The 24,044-nt window shown below is 41.5% G+C and overlaps 1 protein-coding gene across 7 annotated transcripts in view; it reads right to left on the bottom strand.

Moving 5' to 3' along the window:
- pclob (piccolo presynaptic cytomatrix protein b) overlaps positions 1-12,919 on the bottom strand; it is a 62,625-nt gene extending 49,706 nt beyond the window's left edge. For 6 of the 7 annotated variants that reach the window (XM_069162162.1, XM_069162165.1, XM_069162164.1 and 3 more), the window contains exons 1-9: positions 12,823-12,919; positions 10,099-11,260; positions 8,708-9,553; positions 6,259-7,083; positions 5,227-6,096; positions 4,058-5,041; positions 2,842-3,840; positions 1,661-2,506; positions 196-1,386 (exon numbers count right to left, since the gene is read on the bottom strand). In XM_069162162.1, the coding sequence (XP_069018263.1) occupies positions 196-1,386; positions 1,661-2,506; positions 2,842-3,840; positions 4,058-5,041; positions 5,227-6,096; positions 6,259-7,083; positions 8,708-9,553; positions 10,099-11,004 (7,467 nt within the window). In that variant the 5' untranslated portion in view covers positions 11,005-11,260; positions 12,823-12,919. Of the gene's footprint in view, positions 1-195; positions 1,387-1,660; positions 2,507-2,841; positions 3,841-4,057; positions 5,042-5,226; positions 6,097-6,258; positions 7,084-8,707; positions 9,554-10,098; positions 11,261-11,760; positions 11,786-12,822 lie in introns of those variants that run through there. The other variant, XM_069162163.1, reaches the window with a different exon arrangement.
- Positions 12,920-24,044: the final 11,125 nt, after the last annotated feature.

Raw genomic sequence — 24,044 nt, 5'->3', positions numbered from 1 at the left:
GGAACTGGGAAAAACAATTTACAATAACAATTTTTTTTATAGTTATTGCAAGTTATAAAATTCTTACCAAAAATAAAACCTTTGACTAAACGCAAATGTTAAGAAGATCAATGTAATCAATTGTGTGCTGACCAAAAAGCTGAATGAATGATGACGAAATCAATCCTACATGAGTTTTTTTTGTCATTTAATTACCTCTGTTACATTTAGCATCGGACTAAATCCACACTTGCTGCAGACAGTGGTTTTGCATTCAGTGCAGGTGTTGTAGTTGGGAGGATTTTTGGAGTCCAGGTTAATTTCCGCCTTACAGAGTGGACAAGTAGACTGATCCACTTTGGGGGCAACTTGGGAGGCTTCTGGCTTTACAGGCGTTGATGGACCTTTATCCACTTTGGTTTGTCCTGATAGAGGAGCCTTGGTCTGCTGAGGCTGGTCTGGGATCTTTTCCAGATTTGGTTTCTCGGCAGCAGGTGCTGAGGTCCTCCGTGGAGAAATTGGGGGGCTGGACTTTGGCGATACCTTGGTAGAGAATTGCGGAGCAGACATTTTGCGAGTACTTGGTGTTGTACCAGAGGCCTCTTGAACTGCCGATGATATTAGATTGGATGCTGAACTAAAAAGGGACGAACCAAATCCCAACATCTTCCCAGTCGCCACCTCAGTTGTTTTTGAGGCAGCTCGCTGAGATTTAGGACTACCAAAGCCAAAGGAACCTCCTGATTCTTCATTTGCTGGCTGTGCTGCTGTTGGCGCAGTTTTAGCAGGTGATGTTTCAACTTGTGATTCTTTGTTTGGAGCTTGTTGGGGCTGTACTTCATCAGAGGATTTGACTGGTTGATCAGCTGATTTCTGAACTGGTTCAGCTTTTTCTTCTTTCTTTTCTGACACCACTTTAGTTTTAGGAGAACTTGGTGGAGTAAGGCCCTTTTTCTTCTGAATTGAGGGTTGAGTATCGGTGGCGACAGGAGGAGCTTGGGTAGGTAGTGCTGTATTGAGGTCTGAAACTACAGTCTCTTTGCTTGCAGGTGCAGCTGCAGTTGGAACATCCTTGGCAGGTGGTGTAATATCTTTTTCGTCTTTTGTTGGGACTGAAACAGTAGCTGGGGTTTCTTTCGCAGCTGGTGGGGCAGTGGCTGATGTTTGAGTAATATCCAATTTCTTTTGTGTTGCTCCTGGTGTTGGACCGTCAGTCAGATTTTTGTCTGGAACTTCAGCTTTTTCTGTAGGAATAATATCTTTCTTTTGATCGACAGTGACATCTTTTGGGGTGGTTACAGACACTTTCTTGGGTGATGCCTGAGGTTTCATCAATGGAGGCTGCACTGAGTCAGCTGCTTTGAGTGCTCTTTGCATCTGACAAGTCAGGCACAACCACTCTTTGATCTGTAAAGAAAAACATCATTTTGAGTAAGTGAGCCTGTAAAACATTGAGGCATTTGTCAGATAAAATTAAAGTACAGCACAGCACAACAAAAGGCAAGTATGTGTATTTGTAAATTAAGTGAGCAGGTTAAGAGTACACCACACCATCAGTTTTTAAAGTGACACAATATCATTTTAGTGTAGTTTAAAACTATAGAGAAGGGTAAATATTGCATAGTATGAAATATATATGATTAATACATGTATGTATACATGTTGAGTGAATCTCACTTACCCCTGATTCATTTGGCATCGGGTTAAATCCACACTGGTTACAGACTTTGTTCTTGCATTCAGTGCAGGTATTGTAGTTGGGTGGATCCTTGGACCCCATGTTGAGTTCAGCCTTACAGAGTAGACAAGTGGATTGGTCTGGTTTGACAGCTGCTTGGGAGGCCCCTACAGTCTTTGGAGGCTCTGACGGAGCTTTGTCCCCTTTGGTCTGTACCGGTGGAGTTGTCTTGGTCTGCTGGGGTTGCTCTGGCTTGTTCTTCTCCTGAGCAGCAGGGGATTTCATCTCTTTCGCGGGAGACATCTTGGGAGAAACTGGTGGAATGATTTTTGGCTGGTCTTGAACCGCTGAGGTAATCAAAGTGGACGCGGAACTGAAAATGGAGGAACTAAAGCCAAACATTTTCCCAGTCGCCGACTCAGCTGGTTTGTCAGCATCAGGCTGAGTTTTACCACTGCCAAAACCAAAGAACCCTCCCGTCTCTTTCTGTGCTGCTACAGTGGCATTACTTTGCTTACGTTCAGTTTTTCTTGTTGGGTCTGGTGATTTGCTCGGACCTGATGTTTTCTGGGGCTCTTGTGGTATTTTTGGAGAAGGACCTGGGCTGGCCTGTTTCTGAACCACTGGCTTGGTGGCACTCTCAGATACAGCTGGTTGTGCTGTTACAGATGGTTTTCTCTGAGGTGAGTGTGGTGCTGATGACTGTTTCTTTTCAGGTTTTTCTGGGTCGGTGAGGTCTTCCTTTTGGAGTTTTTCGGGTGTTTTAGAGTTGACAGAAGCAACTCCTAGGGGCTGGGTTACTCCTAGAGCCCGCTGCATCTGGCATGTGAGACACAACCACTCCTTCACCTAAAAAAGAAAAACAGGTTCCATTATAGTCTACTGTTAGATAATATGTGAAAACTTACCCATTATTTTGTCTTTATTTAACTACTTTGTAGGATTTTTTTTCTTCTTTTTCTTTTTTTTTTTTATTCCAAAGCTGTTGTATAACAGCTAGTAACATAGATTAAATAGGGTTTTCATTATGTATTACTCCTAGAAAATAATATACAATACAATTTAAACTCAATGAACAGCCAAAGAGAGACACTTTAAAAATAAGTAAATGTGGTGTCAATCTGTACAGTGTGTTGCAGTAAAATAAAAATATAATAAATAATTCATGTTTTATTTAGTCTCACCACTGTTTCATTTGGCATCGGGTTAAATCCACACTGGTTGCAGACTGTGTTCTTGCATTCAGTGCAGGTATTGTAGTTGGGTGGATCCTTGGAGTCCATGTTGAGTTTGACCTTACAGAGTGGACAATTAGACTGGTCTGGTTTGACAGCTGCTTGGGAACCTGCTGCAGGCTTTGGAGTCTCTGATGGGGCTTTGTCCACTCTGTCTGCTCCCGGTGGAAGTGTCTTGGTCTGCTGGGATGGCTCTGTTTTCTTCTGCTGCTCTGGCTTCTGGGGAGCAGGAGGTTTGATCTCGTCAGCTTTTGGCTGTGCTAATGGTGGGCCCTTGGCTTGCTGTGGTTGCTCTGGTTTCTTCTCCTGTTCTAGTTTATTGACAGTGGGAGGTTTGGGATCCTTTGCTAGAGGCATCTTGGGAGAAGCTGGTGGTGTGATTTTGGGTTCATCTTGAACAGCTGAGGTAATCAAAGTAGATGCGGAGCTGAAGATGGAGGAACCAAAACCAAACATTTTACCTGTCACTGACTCTGCAGGCTTTGCTGCATCAGGTTGAGCTTTCTGACCACCAAAGCCAAAGAGGCCTCCTGACTCTTTCTGTGTTGCAGCAGTGGCATTACTTTGCTTACGTCCAGGTTGGCTTGCCTGTTCTCGCTGTTTCTCTGGAGCTGTTTTCTGTTTTTCTTGAGGTGTTTTACGATCAGGTGCTGGGCTGGCTTGTTTTAATGGTGCAGAAGCAGCTTCAGGTTTGCTTGACTGCATTGATGCCGTCGATTGTTTTCTCGGTTGAGAGACTGGTTCTGAGGTCTCCTTCTTTAGAACAGCAGCGTCTGGACTGTCCGTCTTTAGAAGAGTCGTTGGTTTGGAGGAATCTTTTAACTGAACTCCAGCAGTTGAAGGAACTTTGTTGGGTGATGCTTGGGATTTCAGTGCGGGAGGGCCCGGTGGCTGAGAAGCTCCAACTGCTCTTTTCATCTGACAGTTAAGACACAGCCATTCCTTTACCTAAAATATCAGGAGACATGTGGTTAGGTGTTGATTTAGAATTAGGAATTACAGAAATCCACCAAAAAAAAAGAAAGGAAAGAAAAGTCAATATGGTTAGTTTAAAAACATCACAGATCAATGAGACATATTTTAAATATGCTGACACTAAATGTAGAGTAGAATACAATTACAGTAATTTCTTTTGTCACAGACAAATATGTATTTCTACACTTACATCTCCCATAGGCATGGGGTTAAATCCACATTGGTTGCAAACAGTGGTCTTGCACTCAGTACAGGTGTTGCAGTTGGGAGGGTCCTTGGTGCCGATGTTAAGCTCGACCTTGCAAAGTGGACATGTGGTCTGGCCTGCATTAGGAGCCGGATGAGAGATTGTTGCTTCTTTTCGTGGCTGTGGTGGAGCTTTGTCCTCTTTGCTCTTTTGGGATTCATCTAGTTTCCTCTCCTGCTCTGGTTTCTGAGCAACAGTTTTGGGCTGTCTTGCGGGCGACATTTTGGGAGAAACTGTCGGGGTACTTTTCGGAGAAATCCTGGGCCCATCAGACATCTTGGGAGAGACTTGTACTGGTGCAGACATCTTACGGGAGCCTGGTGGTGTCGTCCGTGATTCATCCTGAACAGCAGATGATATCAAAGTGGACGCTGAGCTGAAAATGGAGGAACCAAAGCCAAACATCTTTCCACTCATGGATTCGGTTGTTTTTGAATGAGAAGTTTTAGGACCACTCAAGCCAAATAGGTTTCCTGACTCCTGCTGTGTATCTGGGGTGGCCTTACTCTGTTTTAGTCCAGGTTGACTTGTCTGATCAGCTGGTTTCTGCGAACCGGATGCCCCCGTGGTATCTGGACAAGTTTTCTGACCAGGAGTTGGGCTCGCCTTTGTTTCACTTTCTTGTCCTTTATCAGCCTTAGTTGCAGGTGTTGCTGCTGCAGGTTTTGTCTTCTGAGGAGAGCCTGGTGTGGAACTCCCCTTCTTTTGAAGTACGTCAGGCAGTGGAGTCTCCATCTTCGGAGGTGCATCAGATTTTAATGACTCCTTCTTTAGAGTTTCCACTTGATTAGGAGCTGTTGTTTTCACATGTACAGCAGATGGAGAAATTGTGTTAGCTCCAGTGAGCGGTTTTATCAGAGGTCCAGTGTGCTCAGATGCACTAAGAGCTCTCTGCATCTGACAGTTCAGGCATAACCATTCTTTTATCTGAAAAAAAGAAAATATGAAGCATTAATAACTGGAATAGCTTGTTTTCATCAAAATATACACAACCATTTCATAGTGTACTCCTGTTCAGTTAATAACTGTCACGTAACTTTCTATTCATAAATTTGTATTTTATTGTATTTTCAAAGTAAACAGGGAGACTGTGTCATCTTTGCTATTATTACCTCTGACACATTTGGCATTGGGTTAAATCCACATTGGTTGCAGACAGTGTTCTTGCATTCAGTGCATCTGTTGTAGTTCGGAGGTTCCTTGGAGCCAAAGTTGAGTTCCACTTTGCAGAGTGGACAGGTAGATTGGCCAGCCTTGCGAACAGCAGGGGAAGCTGCTGGAGCCTCTGCTGCTGTTTTTTCTGTTTTGACTTGTGGCAGTGGAGAAGTCTTGGGCTGTTGAACCTGCTCTAGTTTCTTCTCCTGCTCCCGTTTCTGAATAATAGGTGATTTGGTTGCCTTCGCAGCAGGTATCTTGGGGGAAACTGGTGGTGTAATCAAAGTGGATGCAGAGCTGAAGATGGAGGAACCAAAGCCAAACATTTTTCCACCCAGTGAGTCAGCAGGCTTTGCTGCATCAGATTGAGGTTTGGGACCACCAAATCCAAAGAAGCCTCCAGTTTCCTCTTGTTTAGTCGACGTAACATTGGTTTTATTAAGTTCTGTTTGATTATTCTGGTCTGGTGGTTTCTGAGGACCTGTCTTCTGGCCTTGCGGTGGAACTTTCTGATCAGGAGCTTGGCTGACCGGTTTTTGACTTTCAGGTCCTCTCATGACTTCAGTCTTTGCTGCCTGCTCTGCTGATTTGTGTGGTTTCCTCTGAGGGGAGCCTGATGGCGAGGCGTCCTTTATTTTAGATTCAGCAGATGTTGGAATGTCTTTCTTTTCAGGTTTTTGCAGTGGGGGAGTTTCCTTCTTTAGGACACTGGCAGGTGAAGTGACTTTATTTGGTGAAGCCTGTAGTTTCATCATGGGAGTTCCTGGAGGCTCAGATGCTCCTAGTGCTCTCTGCATCTGACAGTTGAGACATAACCACTCCTTCACCTACATTAGAACAAACAGTATATAAATACAAATTAAAACAGTGTGGTTGTAGTACAATGGAATGTATTTTGCTTTTAATTTTTTTTTAAATCTATTAAAAATAAGACAAAATGTCACAATCATTGTTCAAGTAACTTTTCTCTGGAATCTCTTATTACCTACCTCCTTAACATTTGGCATGGGATTAAATCCACATTGGTTACAGACAGTGTTTTTGCACTCCGTACAGGTGTTGTAGTTGGGAGGATCTTTAGAGCCCACATTGAGTTCCATTTTACAGAGTGGACAGGTGGACTGGCCTGCCTTGGAAACACCTGGCAAAGCTGATGCTTTCTTTGGCGGCTCTGATGGAGGTTTGTCTGCTTTTGGCTGTTCTGATGGTGGGACCTTGGCTTGCTGTGGTTGCTCTGGTTTCTTCTCCTGTTCTAGTTTCTTGACAGTGGGAGATTTGGGCTCCTTTGCTGGAGGCATCTTGGGAGAAACTGGTGGTGTGATTTTGGGCTCATCTTGAACAGCTGAGGTAATCAAAGTGGATGCAGAGCTGAACATGGAGGAACCAAAACCAAACATTTTACCAGTCACTGACTCTGCAGGCTTTGCAGCATCCGGTTGACTTTTAGTCCCACCAAAACCAAAGAAGCCCCCTGAGTCTTGCTGTGTAGGTACAGTGGCATTACCCTGCTTTTGTGCAGTTTTAACTGTCTGGTCTGTTGGTTTCCGAGGACCAGTCTTCTGGCTCTCCTGGGGTGTTGTCTGACCCGGAGCTGGTCTGACCTGTTTCTGACTGTCTGGCCCTTCAGTCTTGGCTGGTTGTGCTGCTGATGCTGATACTTTTCTTTGAGGAAAGCCTGGTGCAGAAGTCTGTTGTGGCGCAGGCTGTGCTGGAGTCATCTTTTTAACAGAATTGACTAAAGATGTGTCTTTCTGAGGTTCAGCTCCTGCAGCAGCTCGTTTCACCTGGCAGTTTAGACAAAGCCACTCCTTTCCCTTAAAAGAACAAAACACACAAAAAAATATACATGTATTATTTATCTACATGACAAATAATGATGAAAGCCTTAAAGAAAAGATGCCAAAATAGTGAAGCCAGGAGTAGAGGTGTCCTATTCTGAACAGCAAAACACACACACACACATACACAGACAAATGGAGTGCAATGATCAGACTGTAGAGGGCTACGGTGAATTAGAGGAAGACAGGATTGGGTTGCTCCAAATATTGAGACTGATGAGGCATATGCAATCTTGATGTGAGAAACACACCGCCAAACATAGTTATTGTTTGTGCTCTTGATAACACCCCCTATACCATTTATTTATGAAAAAAAATCCTATCACGTTTGTATTTAATTACATTTGTTTCAAATGTTGTTGTTTTTTAAACCAACTAATTATATCTTGCAAAAGAGAAAATGTTTTGAATTATGAAGCCAATTGAGAGTAATGACAATATTTCAGTGGTTTAGACATTTTATAACACCCACTTCCCGATGTGCTTACAAAATGCACAGAAGGATACTTCCGTTTCAGATTTTGGTTCAGCGCAGCTTTAGCCATGAGTTTAAGCACCATCAAGAGATCAAGTAGCATTGGACTGTCCTTGACATGGCAGATACTAATTGTGCATTGAATTACAGAGTCAAGTGTCAAGTCCTTTGTGCTTCAGTTAGCCTGGAAGATCCTCTGTCCATGTGGTATTCCCGACAAGACAATACCCATGAGGTGTATGTGATGTGTATGTGTTTTTGCATAGAGCCTTTAGAGTAAATGTCTTTGAATACACAGCAATAGTGTTAAGGACAGTGTGAACAGTCTAAACAAATAAGCTAATAAACAGTTTTTCAAGCATTGTGGAGCAATTATTTTCAAATTCTCTCTGTTACTATGCAGCAGTGGTAACAATTTTGTAAAAAATAAATAAATAGATATAGCACTCCTTTTAAAAAAGCGAGTAACTCCACAGGCATTTCTTTGTATGAAAGTAAACCCAGACGACTGGGTCTGAAACATTGCCTTCTCGCTGTGACTTGCAGTCAAAGAATTGGAGATTATGACAGAATTTCACATGGAAACAAAAACAAATGTCACTCTAATTTGAATGCAATTCATATCTGTTTAATTTCCTGTTCATGCAATTTTGTGCAAAAATATTCTTTAAACATGCCTCGGTCATAAGCTGGACTGGCATAAACCCTAACTTGAACATGTTTCCATCTATTCATGTAATGAGTTGTACCATTTGGGAATAGTTCTGCAAACAATGAATTTAAAACTACTTAAGCAACCACTCTGAACATCAAAAAGGAACTTAACACCTTCAAAGAACATAATTCACAAGTATCACGAGCATGCTGCAGGGCTGTATCTAAGTAATGAACACTTTTGAAACACTGAGGCAATAAGGTAACAACTCAGACTGAACAGTCTCTTTAAAATCATGCAGGAAACAAAAGCAGTTTGCTTCCACTATTATACATGCATGTATTTAAACACTTGACAACAAATTAACAAATGTCCTAATTCGCTTGACAACAAATAAAAAAATGTCCTCCCTTTCTTTGAATCTTAATTCAATCGTTCCTAAATTCATTCTGTAAATACAGACGTCTTACCTCTTTAACATTTGGCATGGGGTTAAATCCACATTGATTACAGACTATGCCTTTGCAGTCAGTGCAGGTGTTGTAGTTGGGAGGATCCTTTGAGCCCACGTTGAGCCCGACCTTACAGATTGGACAAGTGGATTGGCCTGCTTTAGATGCATTGGGGATGGTCGTTGCTGCCTTTGAATTCTCTGATGGGGCTTTTTCCACTTTGGCCTGCCCTGCTGGATGAGCCTCTGCCTGCTGAGGTTGATCTTGTTTCTTGTCTTGCTCCGACTTCGGGACTGAAGGTGGTTTGGTCTCCTTTGTTGACTGCATTTTAGGAGAGGCCGGAGGTGTGGTTTTAGGCTCATCCTGAACAGCTGAAGCTATCAAAGTAGATGCAGAACTGAAAATGGAGGAACCAAAACCAAACATCTTCCCAGTCACTGACTCTTCTGGCTTTGCAGCTTCAGTTTTACCACCACCAAAGCCAAATAAACCTCCAGACTCCTGCTGGGGAGCTGGGGTGGCACTGCTTTGCTTGCGTCCAGTTTGACTAGTCTGGGTTGGTTTTTGTGACAAAGATGTTCTCTGGCTCTCAGGTGTCATTTTCTGAACAGATGCTGGACTGGCTTGTTTTTGACTCTCTGGTCCTTTAGCAGCTTCACCCCTGGCTGGCACTTTTGTTGATGTGGACTGCATTTTTTTAGGTGAACCTGATGCTGACATTTCTTTTTTGACAGGTTCAGCGGGAGATGGCGTCTGGTTTTGAGAAGCAGAAATTTTGCTGGGTGTTTTCTTGGGAGGTCCTGGTGGTTCAGAAGTTCCTTGAGCTCTCTGTATTTGGCAGGTAAGACAAAGCCACTCACGCCCCTGGACAAAAAATAAAGACACACACATTTGGCAAAGATGATGCACATAGGTTAAATGTTCACATAATACACCAATATTTAATATATATATATATATACATGTATAGTGTTCCTAAATAGTCAAGAGACGAATATTTTGAATGCAACTAGTCCACCGAGGGCATCACACTAATTTAGCCATACAAATGTAGTTGAATTATTTGTTAATTTTATGTTAATAAAGACCACCTGCAAAAGTTATCAACATTTTACAAAATAATTGCAGTTTGTGGTGCATTAATCTCAAATCATATACCCAGTAAAGTGTCATGTTGAAAAAGCTTTCATCACTTAAGACTTCATTAGTATATATATGTACTGTACTGTATTGTCTGCAATGAACAGCAAAAAAGGTTAAATCAAAGAGAACTTTGTACAATTAGGATCAATAGGTATGTGTAAGAGTGTGAAAAACATAAAATAAGTGCACATTTAGTTTTAACACACCAAAATCGTGAGAAAATATGAAAGATATAATACAAAAGAAAATACTGAGCCACTACTTACATCAGAGTCTGGAGGGCTGAAGCCACACAAGCTGCACACTTCAGTTTTACACTGTGTACAGGTTTTATGGTTCGGTGGTTCCTTGGTATGCACATTAAGTTCTGTTGTGTTACACACTGGGCAAAGAGACTTTGACTGAGATCTAGCTTTCGTAGCTCCCAGTGATGAAGACCCTGGCGGCATCTGGCCAGATACACCAGGTCCCTTCACGGCTTGTTGTTGAGGCCTTTGCTTATCAGAGGGCTGCTGCTGGGGTGGAGTCCTGATGCCTTTCTGCTGTTGTCCCAATTTAGATGTGTCTTGTTGTTGCTGTCCAACTTTTGGTGACCCCTGCTGTTGCTGGCCCGACTGAGGCCCAACCTTTATTGACCCTTGTACCACAGTCTTAGCAGGGCCTTGTTGTTGCATCCTTGTCTTAGGTGTAACCTGTTGTTGTGATGATGCCTTTGGAGATTCTGGCTGTGCTCCACTCTTTGTCAGAATTGGTTGTTGAGCTCCAGGCTTGGGTGAACTTTGCTGCGATGGGCCCTTAGGTTGTTTTTTTGTGGGCTCCCCTTTAGACTGAACTTCAGGCTGTGTCCCTGTCTTCGGAGTAGGTTGTTGCCCAGCAGGCTTGTTTGACAGTCCAGTCTGTCCATTCCCCTGCAGTTGCGGTGATCCTTGCTTAGGTGGAGGCTGGGTCTTTTGCATAGGGGGGCCCTGGCCTGATTTTGGGGGGCCCTGCTGCTGTTGAGGGGCTTTACCCGGGCCTGTTCCTGGCTGCTGTTCTCCAGATGGCTTCACCCCCTGCTGGGGAGGTGGTTTTTTACCCCCTTCCCCATCATCTCCAAATAAACCAAACTTATTTACAGCAGAGGACACAGCATTCAGGGGGTTGGCCCCACTAAGGAATTTGGAGGAGAACATGGTTGGGTCTTCTTCCTCCTCTTCCTCGTCCTCCTCCTCCTCGCCCTCCTCCTCGCTGGAGATGTAATCTACCGGACTGTCAGAGTCAGAGCAGGAGCTGTCTCCTCTTTGTCCAGGCTCTCCCGCAGAGGCCTGAGGAGGGGCTGGGGCTGGACCTGTGGCGAGGGCATCTACAGCCCCACTGCTGTTGCTACTGCTGCTGCTGGTGCTGCTGCTCCCTGGGCTCTCGTCTGGCTCAGCATCTACATCAGACTTCCTAAATAGATGACAAACAGAGAGAGAGAAAGTGTGAGATGACAGGGAACAAGACGAGAGAGAGGGATGATGAAAGAGAGCGTGAACATTTGTAAATCACATCCACATACAAGCTGTCTGAGCTAATATACTGCTTGATAAACAACAACAGAAAACTGCTTACTGAATTAAAAAGCATACAGGAAAGAGGGATGTAGGGGGAAAATTCTATATCACACATCCATTGATTATCTAAGGTGGGATTTTAAACCTCTATCATATTGAAGTTGTCTCTAATAACTCATCTGAGAATACCATCAGTGTGTTACATAATATGTGGTTAACTCTCCCGTTTAGAGAGGTGCATCTTTATCTTAATCCATGAACGGCACATTTTACAATAGACACATTTACATTTGAATACACTGTAAATGTGAAGAAGCTGCGTCGCTATTTGACACACCAGTACTTGGTAAATAAAATGTACTTCCATCCAGACTGAAACGATTATCATTTGCATACCAATCGTTGCCTCTATTCAGAGGAAGCCATTAATGTAGCAACTTCACTTTGATTTACTCCACCATGCGCTGTTGCTTTCAGGACCATGGACAGGGTCAGCTCTGTTGATCACAGGATATACAAATCTCAGAGATCCCTTTCAGCCAGCAATACAATAACAACGTAGAACAATGTGCAACACAGGAGGTGGGTACCACTCCAAATAGGGGTTACTACAAACCCGACTCAAATAACCATTCAAGGTGGACTCACAGGTCCAGAGCACTATTTTTCTTCCCCATGAAAGAATTTGACTTTTCATCACTCAAATGGCACCTCTTGTCGAGGAGTCAGGAATCTAATGCCGGACATGTTTTACAGCAGCAGGACGAGTAAACACAGGAAATCTAGCGCTCTCTCTGGAGAAGCTGCAGGCACATCCGGGTAGGGGCCCGTCAAATAATGCATGAGAAGTAAATACTTATACTTTCTTTAAAAAAAAAAAAAAAAAAAAAAAAAAAAAATTAAATTTAAAAAAAGCCACATCAAGGGGAACCCACGTCTGTGATGAGTAATTATCTGTCTAAACGGGCGATTACAGCTGGACCTCACGTTCACTACGCACTGCCCACGAGCAGCATTGCTTCACTCATATGTAGGCGGTGGATCTGATGCGTTTCATCGTGACGAAAAAAGCAGCATGCATAACGGCCGACCACTCCAAACCGGTCAACATGTTAGTCCGCAGAGGGTACGAGGTGATGACAGCTCCGAGCCCACTGTTGCGCGAGGAAATACAAACACACATTATCACCTATTTGAGTGCCCTTGACCTGGCGCCTGTTCAGATTTTTGGAATATATATTTTGTACTATTCTAAATTATTTTAAACCAGCCTACAACAGTGAAGAAACCCAGCAAAAGCCCCGTCATCGTTGTCATTTCCCGAAATACCATCTATTATCCGCTCCGTGTCCCCCCGCTCATCTCCTCCCATCCTGCAGCCGAGCATCCTTCACCCTCCACGGTCACAATGTCAAACACTGAAGCGCGATATTCCGGTGAAACCGACGGAAACTGTACCTTCATCAACAGCTGATCTGTCTCCCCATCCTCCCCAAACCTCCTCGGATATCCCCCGTCCGTGTCTGTCTGATCGCCGAGGGATGGAGGGCACAGGGCAGCAGATAGAGAGCGATCAGCATCCACTCCGCCTCCCACCCTGGTGCGCAGGCGCCGCATCTGACAGGTGATCACAATATATATCACGCACGGAAATTGAAATTAAAGGGGACAAGCGATTTATTTCCCCCGGAGTCACGTGTGATCAGCGGCGAAGACTAGTCGACTTGCCCTCATGCGTGATATGCTGTATATTTTCTCAGTGGCCATTGACATATTTGAAATGTCACTGTGGTGATCATGAGAAATATGGAGGCATAATATGATTTTAGCTCCGGAGTGTGCTGAGCCATGAGAACAACATCAGGTAGCGGATACTCAAGCCACTTTGGATCCTGCGTGATTATTTATATATGCAAATAATAGTCTATTATAATGTTCACTTGCTTCTTCTGTGTTTTATAATGTAGAGTAGATATAATTAACATATTGTAGAGCTCCAGACGCATATTTCATCTGAGTATTGATTGCAGACACGAATGTCCTGTGTTTTAATGTCGTTTTCTGTTTAGATATTCATATGTATTCACATGTGTGTGTGTGTGTACAGTGGTATGCCAGGACACCACAGAGAAAGATCGCTGGCGATGTATCCCCCTTGTCTTTATAAAGACATTTGTCTATCTGAAACTAGAAATCACATCGGCACACTGATAGATCATCTTTCTCCATCTTACATATCTTTAACATCATCCAGCGTACAGCCCTGTCTGAGTACTAGCACATGGAAAAAAAAAAAAAAAAAAAAAAAAATTTAAGCAGAAATCAATACATCTCAAAATGATCTCAAAATTGCCTGTTCATATTTCTCTCTCTTTGTCAATTTAGCAAACATAATTGCTCCATCTGTATAGAATTTCTTCCAGACCTGCTTCTCATTAATATGCAAGATATAACCGACATGGCCTCCAGTTGGAACATCCGTCAATATATATTAAAGTCAATTCATATTAATTTATAAGCAAGATGTGTGGGCCCCATACACTGTCTGCAGGTGAGATACTTTATCAGTTTGTTTGTTTTGGACCAGATGCCTTCAACAGTTCTTCCACCATGTATACACCTATACAACTAGCAGTTTCCTTATGGACCTGAATTAAATCAGTTGCATTTCATTTTATAGAATACTCGGAGATAGGAAGTGAACACCCACAGGCACAGAGCATCTCTTCACTCTTTGTAACCTCACTCCACTTACTTCTTTTTCTGACATTTCTCCCGCAAGAGTTTACTTTACAGAGCAGATGTGATGTGAAGAGACAATGTGGGGAATCTTATCCTGTGCTGCTGTCAGAGTGATAGCTTGTTTTGTTTTTTCGTCCTTACACTTCGGGTGAGAAGTATACCATGATTCATGAAAGGTACTAGCATCCTTAGACAGCTCTGTAGAATTAAAAAAATATATTCAAAACATCATGGCATGTATCTATCTATGTATGTATTTGGGGTATTAAAACATATAATTTTCTTACAGTTGGCTTCGCAAACTTTAGCAAGAGGAGGATGCACCACAACTTGGGAAAAAAAAAAATTCTCATCCTCATCCCAGAATAAAAAACCAAAAAAGGAAATTCACCAGACTTGTCACCAGAGGAGAGGATTTCTCGGTAATTTTTGAATAGCAACATGTCCCTGCATTCACATGAAAATTTACACACACCATACAGTAGATATGTTCCTATTCAGTAAGCATGAGTGAGATGTGTGGGAAGGATGGAGAGCAAGTGTTGTGTGGGCGTGTGGAAGAGTTACGTCATGTGATGATGTGTGAGCAGCAGAATCGACATGATCTCTCTTTGGAAAGCGCCAGATTTGGCTTCAGTGCAGACACACACGCACACGCACACACACACACACACAGGAAACATTCATCAGCACAATATCCATCTGTGGATATAGGCTATAACTTTGCTGTGAGCCCGTACATGGGCCGGAAATCCATTAAGTAATCTCTGACTGCTTATATCTACTTCATCCTCACCATCTGGTACACAAAATATCTTTTTGGTGTGCGTAATAAGTGGTGATCCTCTTCCTGTTTTTGTTGACGATCAGAAAGGAACTTGTGTCAGTGCAGACTGCTCTCCTTACTGCCTCACTAAGTTCTGATGGGAGGTATTGGAAACAATATGTGTTGTCCAGTCCAAGGACTGCATTACTGTGATTGTTTGGCTTGATTTTGTAAAGCACATGACAGCAAACAAAGTCTCTAAAAATCTGTGAGTTTATCATCAATATTTTTCTGTTGTTAAACTCCACAAGCGAGTTGTGTTTGTCAGTCAACAACATTATGTAAGACTTAAAGACAGTGGGCAATCACCAGATGTGGTACCATTTTGATCTCTCTGCTTGTCAGTTTAAATATAATAACTACAATCTCCACTATCACCATCCTTTTTTGTTCCCACATACTTGCTGATAATAGCAGACTAGACTTAAATTCTGCAATCACTCAGCTGAAGCATCACAGACTTAAAATACATCAGTCGTTGGTATAAAACCAGACCCAAAAGCTCTCGTGTGAATTGAAGAATGAAACGATTTCAAACTGCTCATGGGAAACAGTGTGAAAAGTTTGCATCTTAAAACATGTTTTGCCTCTGGGTTCTTTTGTTGGGCTTCAACACGTGTGTAGATTAAATTCACATGAGGGACTGAGTTGAAATTCCTTCCAAAGACCTTTTTTTGATTCCATTCAAGCAAAACACAGACAGAAAAAAAAATGACAGGAATTTCAAAAGATGAATTAGATCAGTCATTCAGCTTCTTTCTCTGTCCTGATGGAGGCACAAATACTAAATTATTTTATTGGGAGCTTGTAGTTCCACATTCAGCCCTTCAAGTCGCATGATTTTTTTTTTAGTTGTATGAAGTCGTGCATTGAGTATCAATATCAAGCAAAAGTAGGACTAACATTTGATATAATTAATTAATTTAATGATTAATGCAAATATAGTTAAATGACAGGCCTTAAGGATTGTCTATAAATTTACTTGAGTGGCTCTGGTTTACGTTTAAATGAGTTCATACCATGCAGCTCGCACTGAAAGTTGATCTGCAGCGAAAGCTATCCCGATCAAGCTTTTGGGGCTTGATTCCCATAGAGAGAGATGGAGGTTAGACTGGTCGCTATCCTAGCAGGGAACATACATACATTCACACCGACAGGCCTTTCAGTAGTTGAGTCTGCAGTGCAGCTAACCTGAAAGTCTTTTGGCCATGAGGTAACCCAAACCGGTTTGAACCAAAACAAACAGCTTGCTAAGGAGACAGCAGTTGCAAAACATCAAACCACCTGCTGCCCTGGAACAAAGCAAAAGTTAAATAAAGCAAACTATTATTTTTCTTACACCCAATTTCCATTTTTTTTTAAAACATTTCTTTCTGCTCACTCGTATACAAAACTAGAAAGACATCACATTTATTCGAAATTTATATTCTCTCCACAGTTGAGCTTGATCCCAGCACCCACACACCCATCTCTCTCTCTTTCTCTCCCTGTTTCTCTATGTGGCACTCTCATTCACAAACAAACTCAAACAAACAGAGCTGAGAAGCAGTACTTATCTCTCTCTCATTTTAATTAAGCTGACACACTGTATAATGCTGCCTAGCAGTTTCTGGCTCCCTCAGCTGTAATTCTCGTGGATGAGACTGCAATTTACACAACAACAACAACAACAACAACAACAACAACAGCCAAACAGTCACTCACAGTTGCCTGTCTTGTCAAATATTGTGGTTCAGGAGCTAGTTTGCAAAAAGACACACCTCTGACGTTGACCCTTGAGGAAGCCAAAGCAGTTTTTCCCCGGCATGTTTTTCTCTGGAGCGGTGCCGGAACAATGTGGAGTGGTAACCTGCATGGAGGTGTATTGCTGTCCTCTCTAGGTCTCTAGGTCTCTGTGCCTGAGTATTTGGCAGGGTCACAATGTAATCTATACAGTAACTTGATCACACACACTTTGCCAGCGTCATTAAATTTACATATCTGCCCCGAGGAGGGGAAAATATGGACCTCTCTTGATGTTACCAAAACAGAAGAGGAATGCATAAAAATGACTTACAGAAAACCAACCGTAGAGTAATTAGTTTTGCGGTGTGGCATTTAAGATGCTGTATAATTTGAGTAATGGGATCTCATGTGACCCATTATCATTAGTATCATATTAATCGGCAGGATATATTGCCTGGCTCAGAATGTGGGCAAGAAAAATGACATTACACATCATTTGTCATGGGTTCTTTTTTCTCTTGAACACTTGATTATTCGCAGATGGATTCAAGCCAGTACCGTGTCACACATTACAAACGTTCCAACAATGTACCTGACCGACTGATAACTCGACTGTGTTCAAATGTGCATGATACGCAGGTAGAGTTACCAAGCATTGGCAGTGTGCTCTGTCTCACTTGGGAGAGTGGTTTGTGCTTTCTTCCTTCCTCACTCAGCATGTTAGACTGCTGCACATGTCTCTAAAGCCACCCAGTTCTTTTTCCTGATGAGTGACCACTGCTATCTCCCATACTAAAAATACTCTTAAAGAAACAGCGTCGACAAGACATCAGTGCAGCCTTATCACCGCTCCCTCTGTTCTTATCTCCCTTTTCCCACCAGCCCCTCCCTTTGCTGCAATGTTACGGGAGAATTCTGAAGATAACACAGTTCACGCCTCCAAATCCTCCAAATCAGTGAACAGGAAATCATTGCTGATCAGTCAGACTGGCAAAGGTGAAACGGATGAGAGAGCATCAAAATGAGAGTGTGTGTGGGGTAAAAATCCATCTAATCTGATTGGAAATATGGATATTGAATTGATAAATATCATTAAGATAAGAGAAATAAGTCACTGACAGATGTGAAGACAGGACCAGAACAGAGGAGCTGTCTCAGTTATGCTTGTTCTAGGAACTAAAGTTAGACACAACAGAACTGCATCTGCTTTAATGCTAATGTTAGCCCTTATTAGAACTGGCAAATGCCTTTAATAAGAAGTTCTTGCTGTCCTTGCTTCAGACATTGTGTTGTCATTAGTATCTCTAAAATTAAAAGGCAAAGGAAAGTCTACATATCTGCATTGTGGTTTTTGCAAACCCCCTCCTTTATAACTGCAAAGTAGACGAGCCTCTGAAATAAAAATGTTGACCATTTGACAATAAAAGTGAGACATGTAAAATGCGTTCACATCACCAGAGAACAGACCAAACGCTGCTGGTTCATGAACATCAGAATGTTTGTAGAGGTTCTGTGATAAGGTCTAGACAGCAGGCTGTATATAATTGAAGAGGTGTAAACGAAGATGGGGTTTTAGACTGATGACTCCTGCCTTCCCAGTGTGCCGAGTTAACCTTTGTTTAATTTAAATGCAGGCACTATAACCATAATGTATATTTTCCTTTAAAAGACATCCAAACTAAATCCAATAGTATTGTTACTAAAGGCTTACAGGAGAGAACCTTTCAAATATTAGCATTTACAAATCACATGTACTTTACTTTTAACCATTTTCAATGTATTCTTTACTTATGTACACTATTCTATTTTTGATTTTCGAATTGTGGAATCACCTTGAGACTGATTTAAATTCATTTCAGCACGATATAAAAACAGCATGTTTCAAAATGAACATCATGTCTGATTGTTTTCGTGTTGAAGATGTTTTTCTATGCTAAACTATAATGATGCAGTTATGAGTGTACAATAATTTAAAAAGTCTGCACTGCAGTTCCACTTAGAAAATAAATCCAAACGAGCCTCTCAAAGGGATTTTAATAAAAGGTATAAAACAGAAATGACTGGTATTGTCCTTTTAGTGTGAAACGCTACCAATTGTGGAAAAGTTGAATATGAATGAACTTAAAGTGTACTTGTAATTGCTAAGTTTGCAGGTGTCTTTGTTGTTGGCTCTCTTAGTATTCCTCTCCTGCCACTTGAAAGCTACCAGTGAAAAAGAGAAGATGACCTTGCATGTGTGCATGAGTGTGTGCCCCGATGATTTCAAAGATGGAGACCATGGAGATTAAAAGGCATCACTTTCTGGTGTGCTTTTCATCAGGGAGTTCTGCAGTACACTCTAATATCACCTTCACTAGCACCTGCTTGGGCGTCAGACTGTTGAACAGCAGAGAAACTGTACCACCTGGTGTATGTGTGTGCACATGAGTGTGTGTCTGTGAGTGTTTGTGTGTGCGATTGAGTATGCACACTGTACTCAACCTGCCCAGGGAGAGGATCCATTCTCTCATCAAATATTCACCAGCAACCACAGGCTCCCAGCTGCCTGCTGCTATAATGCACACACATTGGTGTGTTATCGTTGCCTGAGGTATTCACTGACAAAAAAAAAGTGCCCCATAAAATGTTTGAACAGTCCATTTTCAGAATCATTTTTCAGTTTTACAAAGCCCTCCTTCAAGTGTAAGTGTAAATTAAGTAAAACAAAATTACAAAAAATTCACAGTCAGCAGCTTGTACAACATGTGCAGTGCTCATGCCGTTTTAAAGCACTATTCATGTATGCTTTAAAGACATTTCATGCATATTTAATGCCAACAGCTACAATAATTTATACCCAATGCTCACAAATGTGATTGGAAAACTTCAAGCTTGAAGATTAATCAATAAGTCTCTCAAAGAGTACAGGTGTATACTATTATAATACTTGTTATTCTCATAAAGTCAGTGTTAATGCAATGTATGCATTTACCATGCTTCTGTCTTGTTTACTGACAGCATTACCATTTACCAGTTTGCCATGTCAGTGCTGATTGCAGTATCTCTACTTGGGTGAGAATAAAGTAGCTGCGTAACCTTACCACTGCAAAGGTAGTGTGGTGGAATGACTTTCATAACTGACATACTGTATGTCAGACCAGACTGGTGCTACTGCTTTGGTTGAAGGACAGTTGGAGAAATTGACTCAAGCACATTTCCAATACACTTTAATACATAAAAGAATAACCAGCTCGCGAGGACATTATATATAAATGTGTATAGTTGATTAAGTATTTTTATAAACTGTTGGGGCAAATTTGCATTTGTCTTTACTTTGGGTCTATATGGCAGCAAGTGCAAGCTGGCAAAAATAAAGCTGAGAGTTAATCAGTGATGTATTACATTTGAGACAAATCTAATTCATTCACTTACAAAGTCTTAGCGTGCTACACGACGCTTTGAAGAATGTCTCCGAAAATGTCATAAAGGGTGAACAATCTGCTTAAGACTTTTAATTAGTTCACTCATATAAATCCTTACTTTTCTGTGGATGGAATTTTGTCTGCAGTTGCAGCATCTGTCTGTGCCGCACAGCCTAAATCAGTGTCTCAGTTTTTAGTCTGGCGCTTATGGCTGAGTCAGCATTAGGTTGAATATTTTCTTCTGCTTTGTCTACCTTATCTCTTGCCACCTCTCTGCTGTGGGAGACGACTATATGTTTCATCTTCATTAAAACATAAGAGGTGGTGTGATTTCCTATGACTAAGCTATTTGTCATTTGAAAATAGAACTCAGAGTTTATATTATTAAAGCAGATAAATATGTTTTAATGCACTTCTTACTGTGTATTCTAGTTTGAGTTTGGATATTCTCAGTTTATTTTTATAAAGAATTTGCTTTACTGAAGACAGACAGTAATACACAGTATATAAGCAAGTCCAAACATCTTCAGTTTTCTTATTACTGCTTTTACATTTATGTTAATTTAATTTGATAAAGTGCTAGTATAAACGTATGAAAACATTAGGAACAGTCTAGCTTATTCTTGCACATACATAAAGACAGACAAAGAGAGTGTGAGAAACTATCTGATGTGGTCATATTGATTAGATGAATAGAGCAGCTCAGTTAACACACAACTCACTCCAGTGGAACAGACAGATAAGCTGGTTGCCTGCACTATATTCTTACTGACTCAAATACAACGTCTCGAATACATTCGTTTTTTCAACTATAAAAATCTTTGGGGATCTCCAGCTGTAAGCAGAGAAGAATTCTTGCTGACTGCATGCTTGAGAGTAGAGCTACAGTATATACTCAAGCTTTTGTAAGTGATCCTCGGTTGAAACCTCAGTATTAAGTGTGCTTTTGTGTATAATTCTAGACCCCCTGATTCTCTGATTTCCCCTGCATGTAGAACCAATGCGGTATGTGTTGCTTGACAGTGTGTGCTGTTTGTTGTTTAACAGGCTTGGCCAGCTGCTGGGGCTGCCAGGGTGCAAAGGTTAGAGTGCTGTAATGAGAAAGATGCAGGGATAAAGAGAGGGATTAGGGGAGAGAGAGCAACCCCCACAGGGACACAAATGTAGTGATTATATCCAGATTAATGACACAGCACTGACTGCGTCACAGACATCCACACACATTCATGACATGTGCTTTTCTCTCTGTGAGCATAATGTACTGTAATGCATTTGTATTTAGACATTCTGCTACGGATATGCTCCAAAGATAAAAACACATGACAACGAATTATTCTTCAGCTGTGCTAAACAACATTGCTGATTTATATGTGGCTGAAAATGCATCGCTGTTTTCAATCAGGTACTTCTCTTGGCAGACTTTGAGTTCAGGTTGAAAGTTTAGACAAAAATATAATTCAAAGTTTGTGATTCCCAGAAGAGGCAAACCCCCAAGGTAAGGAGAGCACAGAGCTTCTCATCACACGCCTCCCTGGTGTGTGACGCTCTTCTGTTCTCCCTCTCTCCTTTTCTTTTTCAGAGCTTCATTCACTTCACACTTTCTCTCTCTCACTGACTCATTCTGCCTTCTCTGCTTTCCCTTGGCCAGCAGTATTAGGAAAAAGCCAGATGATCCACGCCTCCCATCTTTCTCACCCCTGTTTTCCTGTGAGCTATGGGAGCTTTGGGAAACATAGCCGGATGCACAAAGTCCTGGAGAGGCACTCGCACGTGCCTCCCAGTGAATCATGTTGAATGAAAGGATTGAACTTTTATTATCTTGTATGGGTGTCGCATTTGCTTTTGTAAGCCCCATGTGGGACAGAAACAAAGATCACAGAGAACAGATGAGTAAACAGACAAGTGCATAATATTTTGCAGGGGTCAGTCCAACCTCTCCTGGTGCTGGTTATTTATTGTACTGACTGCTAAGGGAAAATACTATACCTTTGTGACAGCTGGGTCGGTGAGATAACACGCAATACATGTTGACACGCTACTGTGTGTGTGTACAGTGTTTTAATGTAAATACTATTTCTGTCTCTTTGTGTAGGACGTCCCCTTTGTTCTGTCTAGATACCCAGAATGAGCCACTGTCTGTGCCTTGGCTGATAGCACTTTCTCTTTTCTCTACATGTCACTTATAGATGTGGCGAGTGGTGTTTGATGATTAACCGTCAGTTGTCACACATATGTGCAGAGAACATCGAGAGACAAAAATGAAGCCTTACTCTGTCTGAGCACGTAAACAAAATGCTAAACATTATTATAAAATGCTCATATATTTGAGCAAACCAAAAAAGGTGAATTTTATGTCAATGTTAAAAGCACAGCAGTGCAGCAGAGTATTTGTAATGAAGCTGAGGAGCTGGATCCAGAATATAAACAACAATTTATAAAGATATGGTTTATGAAGACATTTTTGGGGTGCATTTAGCCTTGCATTTTACTTATAACACTAATCTAAACAGTGTGTGTGAGAGACAGAGAGAGAAAGAGAGATCTATCTGTTCATTTCTTATGGGCTTTCATCCTTATTTGCACAGGAATAGCCATAAAAGCAAATCCAATCAAAAGTTACAAAAATACGTGCACATAGACACATACAGTATACTGCACACTGACAACATGTAGAGTGTTACTAGCTGTAGAGGATCATTTTCTGTTTGTTCATTTTCCACGGCTTCATCACTCCTTCTTCCCTCTGTGACATTTTCACTTGTAATAAAGTGTTCTGGTGCACTGCTTCCTGATGGAAATAGTGTCGTGCGGGAACAACAAAGACGGCAGTAAAAAAGGGACAGGGTGAACACAGAGGAAGAGAATAAGCTCTACCATTGACACAATGTAACAGAAACTGTTCAAAAGCCTGTTTATAGCAGTGGCCTTTGGCCTGTTGATCTCCTTGTAGATCAATGAACGATTTATAGCATTTCATTATATTAAAGTGGTCTCTTGAACCTTGAAATGTATGTACGATATGTGCAGTTTCAGATTCAAGCTCTTCTTTTGCATGTGTTCCCTAAGCTTCTCCAATGTATGTGTGCGGTCAGAGGCTCCATGCAGGAGGCAAATGCCAGCTTCAATCCCAGATGAATAAAAGCCACCCTTATGCTTAACTAGGAGATCCAGTGCCATACATTAGAGTATCAATGACTACATGGACCGTTGGCTCGAGGGGCCCAGGAACCAGAGTCACAGTGTTAAACTTGTCAGAGAGGGAAGAGGGAGCTTTGATGAGGAGGGGAGCTGAACTGGTTCAGAGCCTGTTGCTATGGTAGCCATGTGGAATAAATCAGCAGCATGAATTCCATTCTGAAATGCCTTCAGCTCCCCACTGATTCAGGTAGACCTACACAGAATTTGAATGAGTCTGGTGACCCAGTGAGAAAAAAAAAATCCTAACCAGGTGGTTCTGGTTGTTTTAGAATTTTTATTTTATTTCAGTAACATTTTACTGAAGTCCCATATTAAGTCTTCATAATAGCATATCAGTATAAATACTATACTATACTTTATTGTACTATGCCTCTATGCAATGCTTTGCTTTACATGTATTACGAGTGAGCAAATTGTAATTAGCATTATTTTCTTATTATATTATTTTTTTACATTAATTATAACATGCTTTATAGTAGTAGAAGAGGTTTTCAGTGTTTATTAATACATTTGCCAACAGCTATAGCGCCTTCTGCAGGTGTACATGAGTGGAAGCTGGTGCATGACGAGTTATCTAATGTATTGTATATAATAATATGATATAATAAAATGCTGTTGAAACATGATCAAAAATGCTTTCAAAAAAGATGTTATGATTGTTGACAAATACTGTGGATTAATAAATACTTAAGTCTATTATGTCATTACTTTGTAACATGTATGTTATAGTATTATATGATTACATATAGTGCTTACAAATTTGGAAGGGGGAGGTAAATGTAGTCTAA

The sequence above is a fragment of the Embiotoca jacksoni genome, unplaced genomic scaffold (genome assembly GCF_022577435.1).
Source record: "Embiotoca jacksoni isolate LCO1_2020_lvr unplaced genomic scaffold, fEmbJac1.0.p SCAF_3, whole genome shotgun sequence".
In the NCBI taxonomy this organism is placed as follows: Eukaryota; Metazoa; Chordata; class Actinopteri; family Embiotocidae; genus Embiotoca; species Embiotoca jacksoni.
This window is presented reverse-complemented; position numbering and strand designations above follow the sequence as displayed.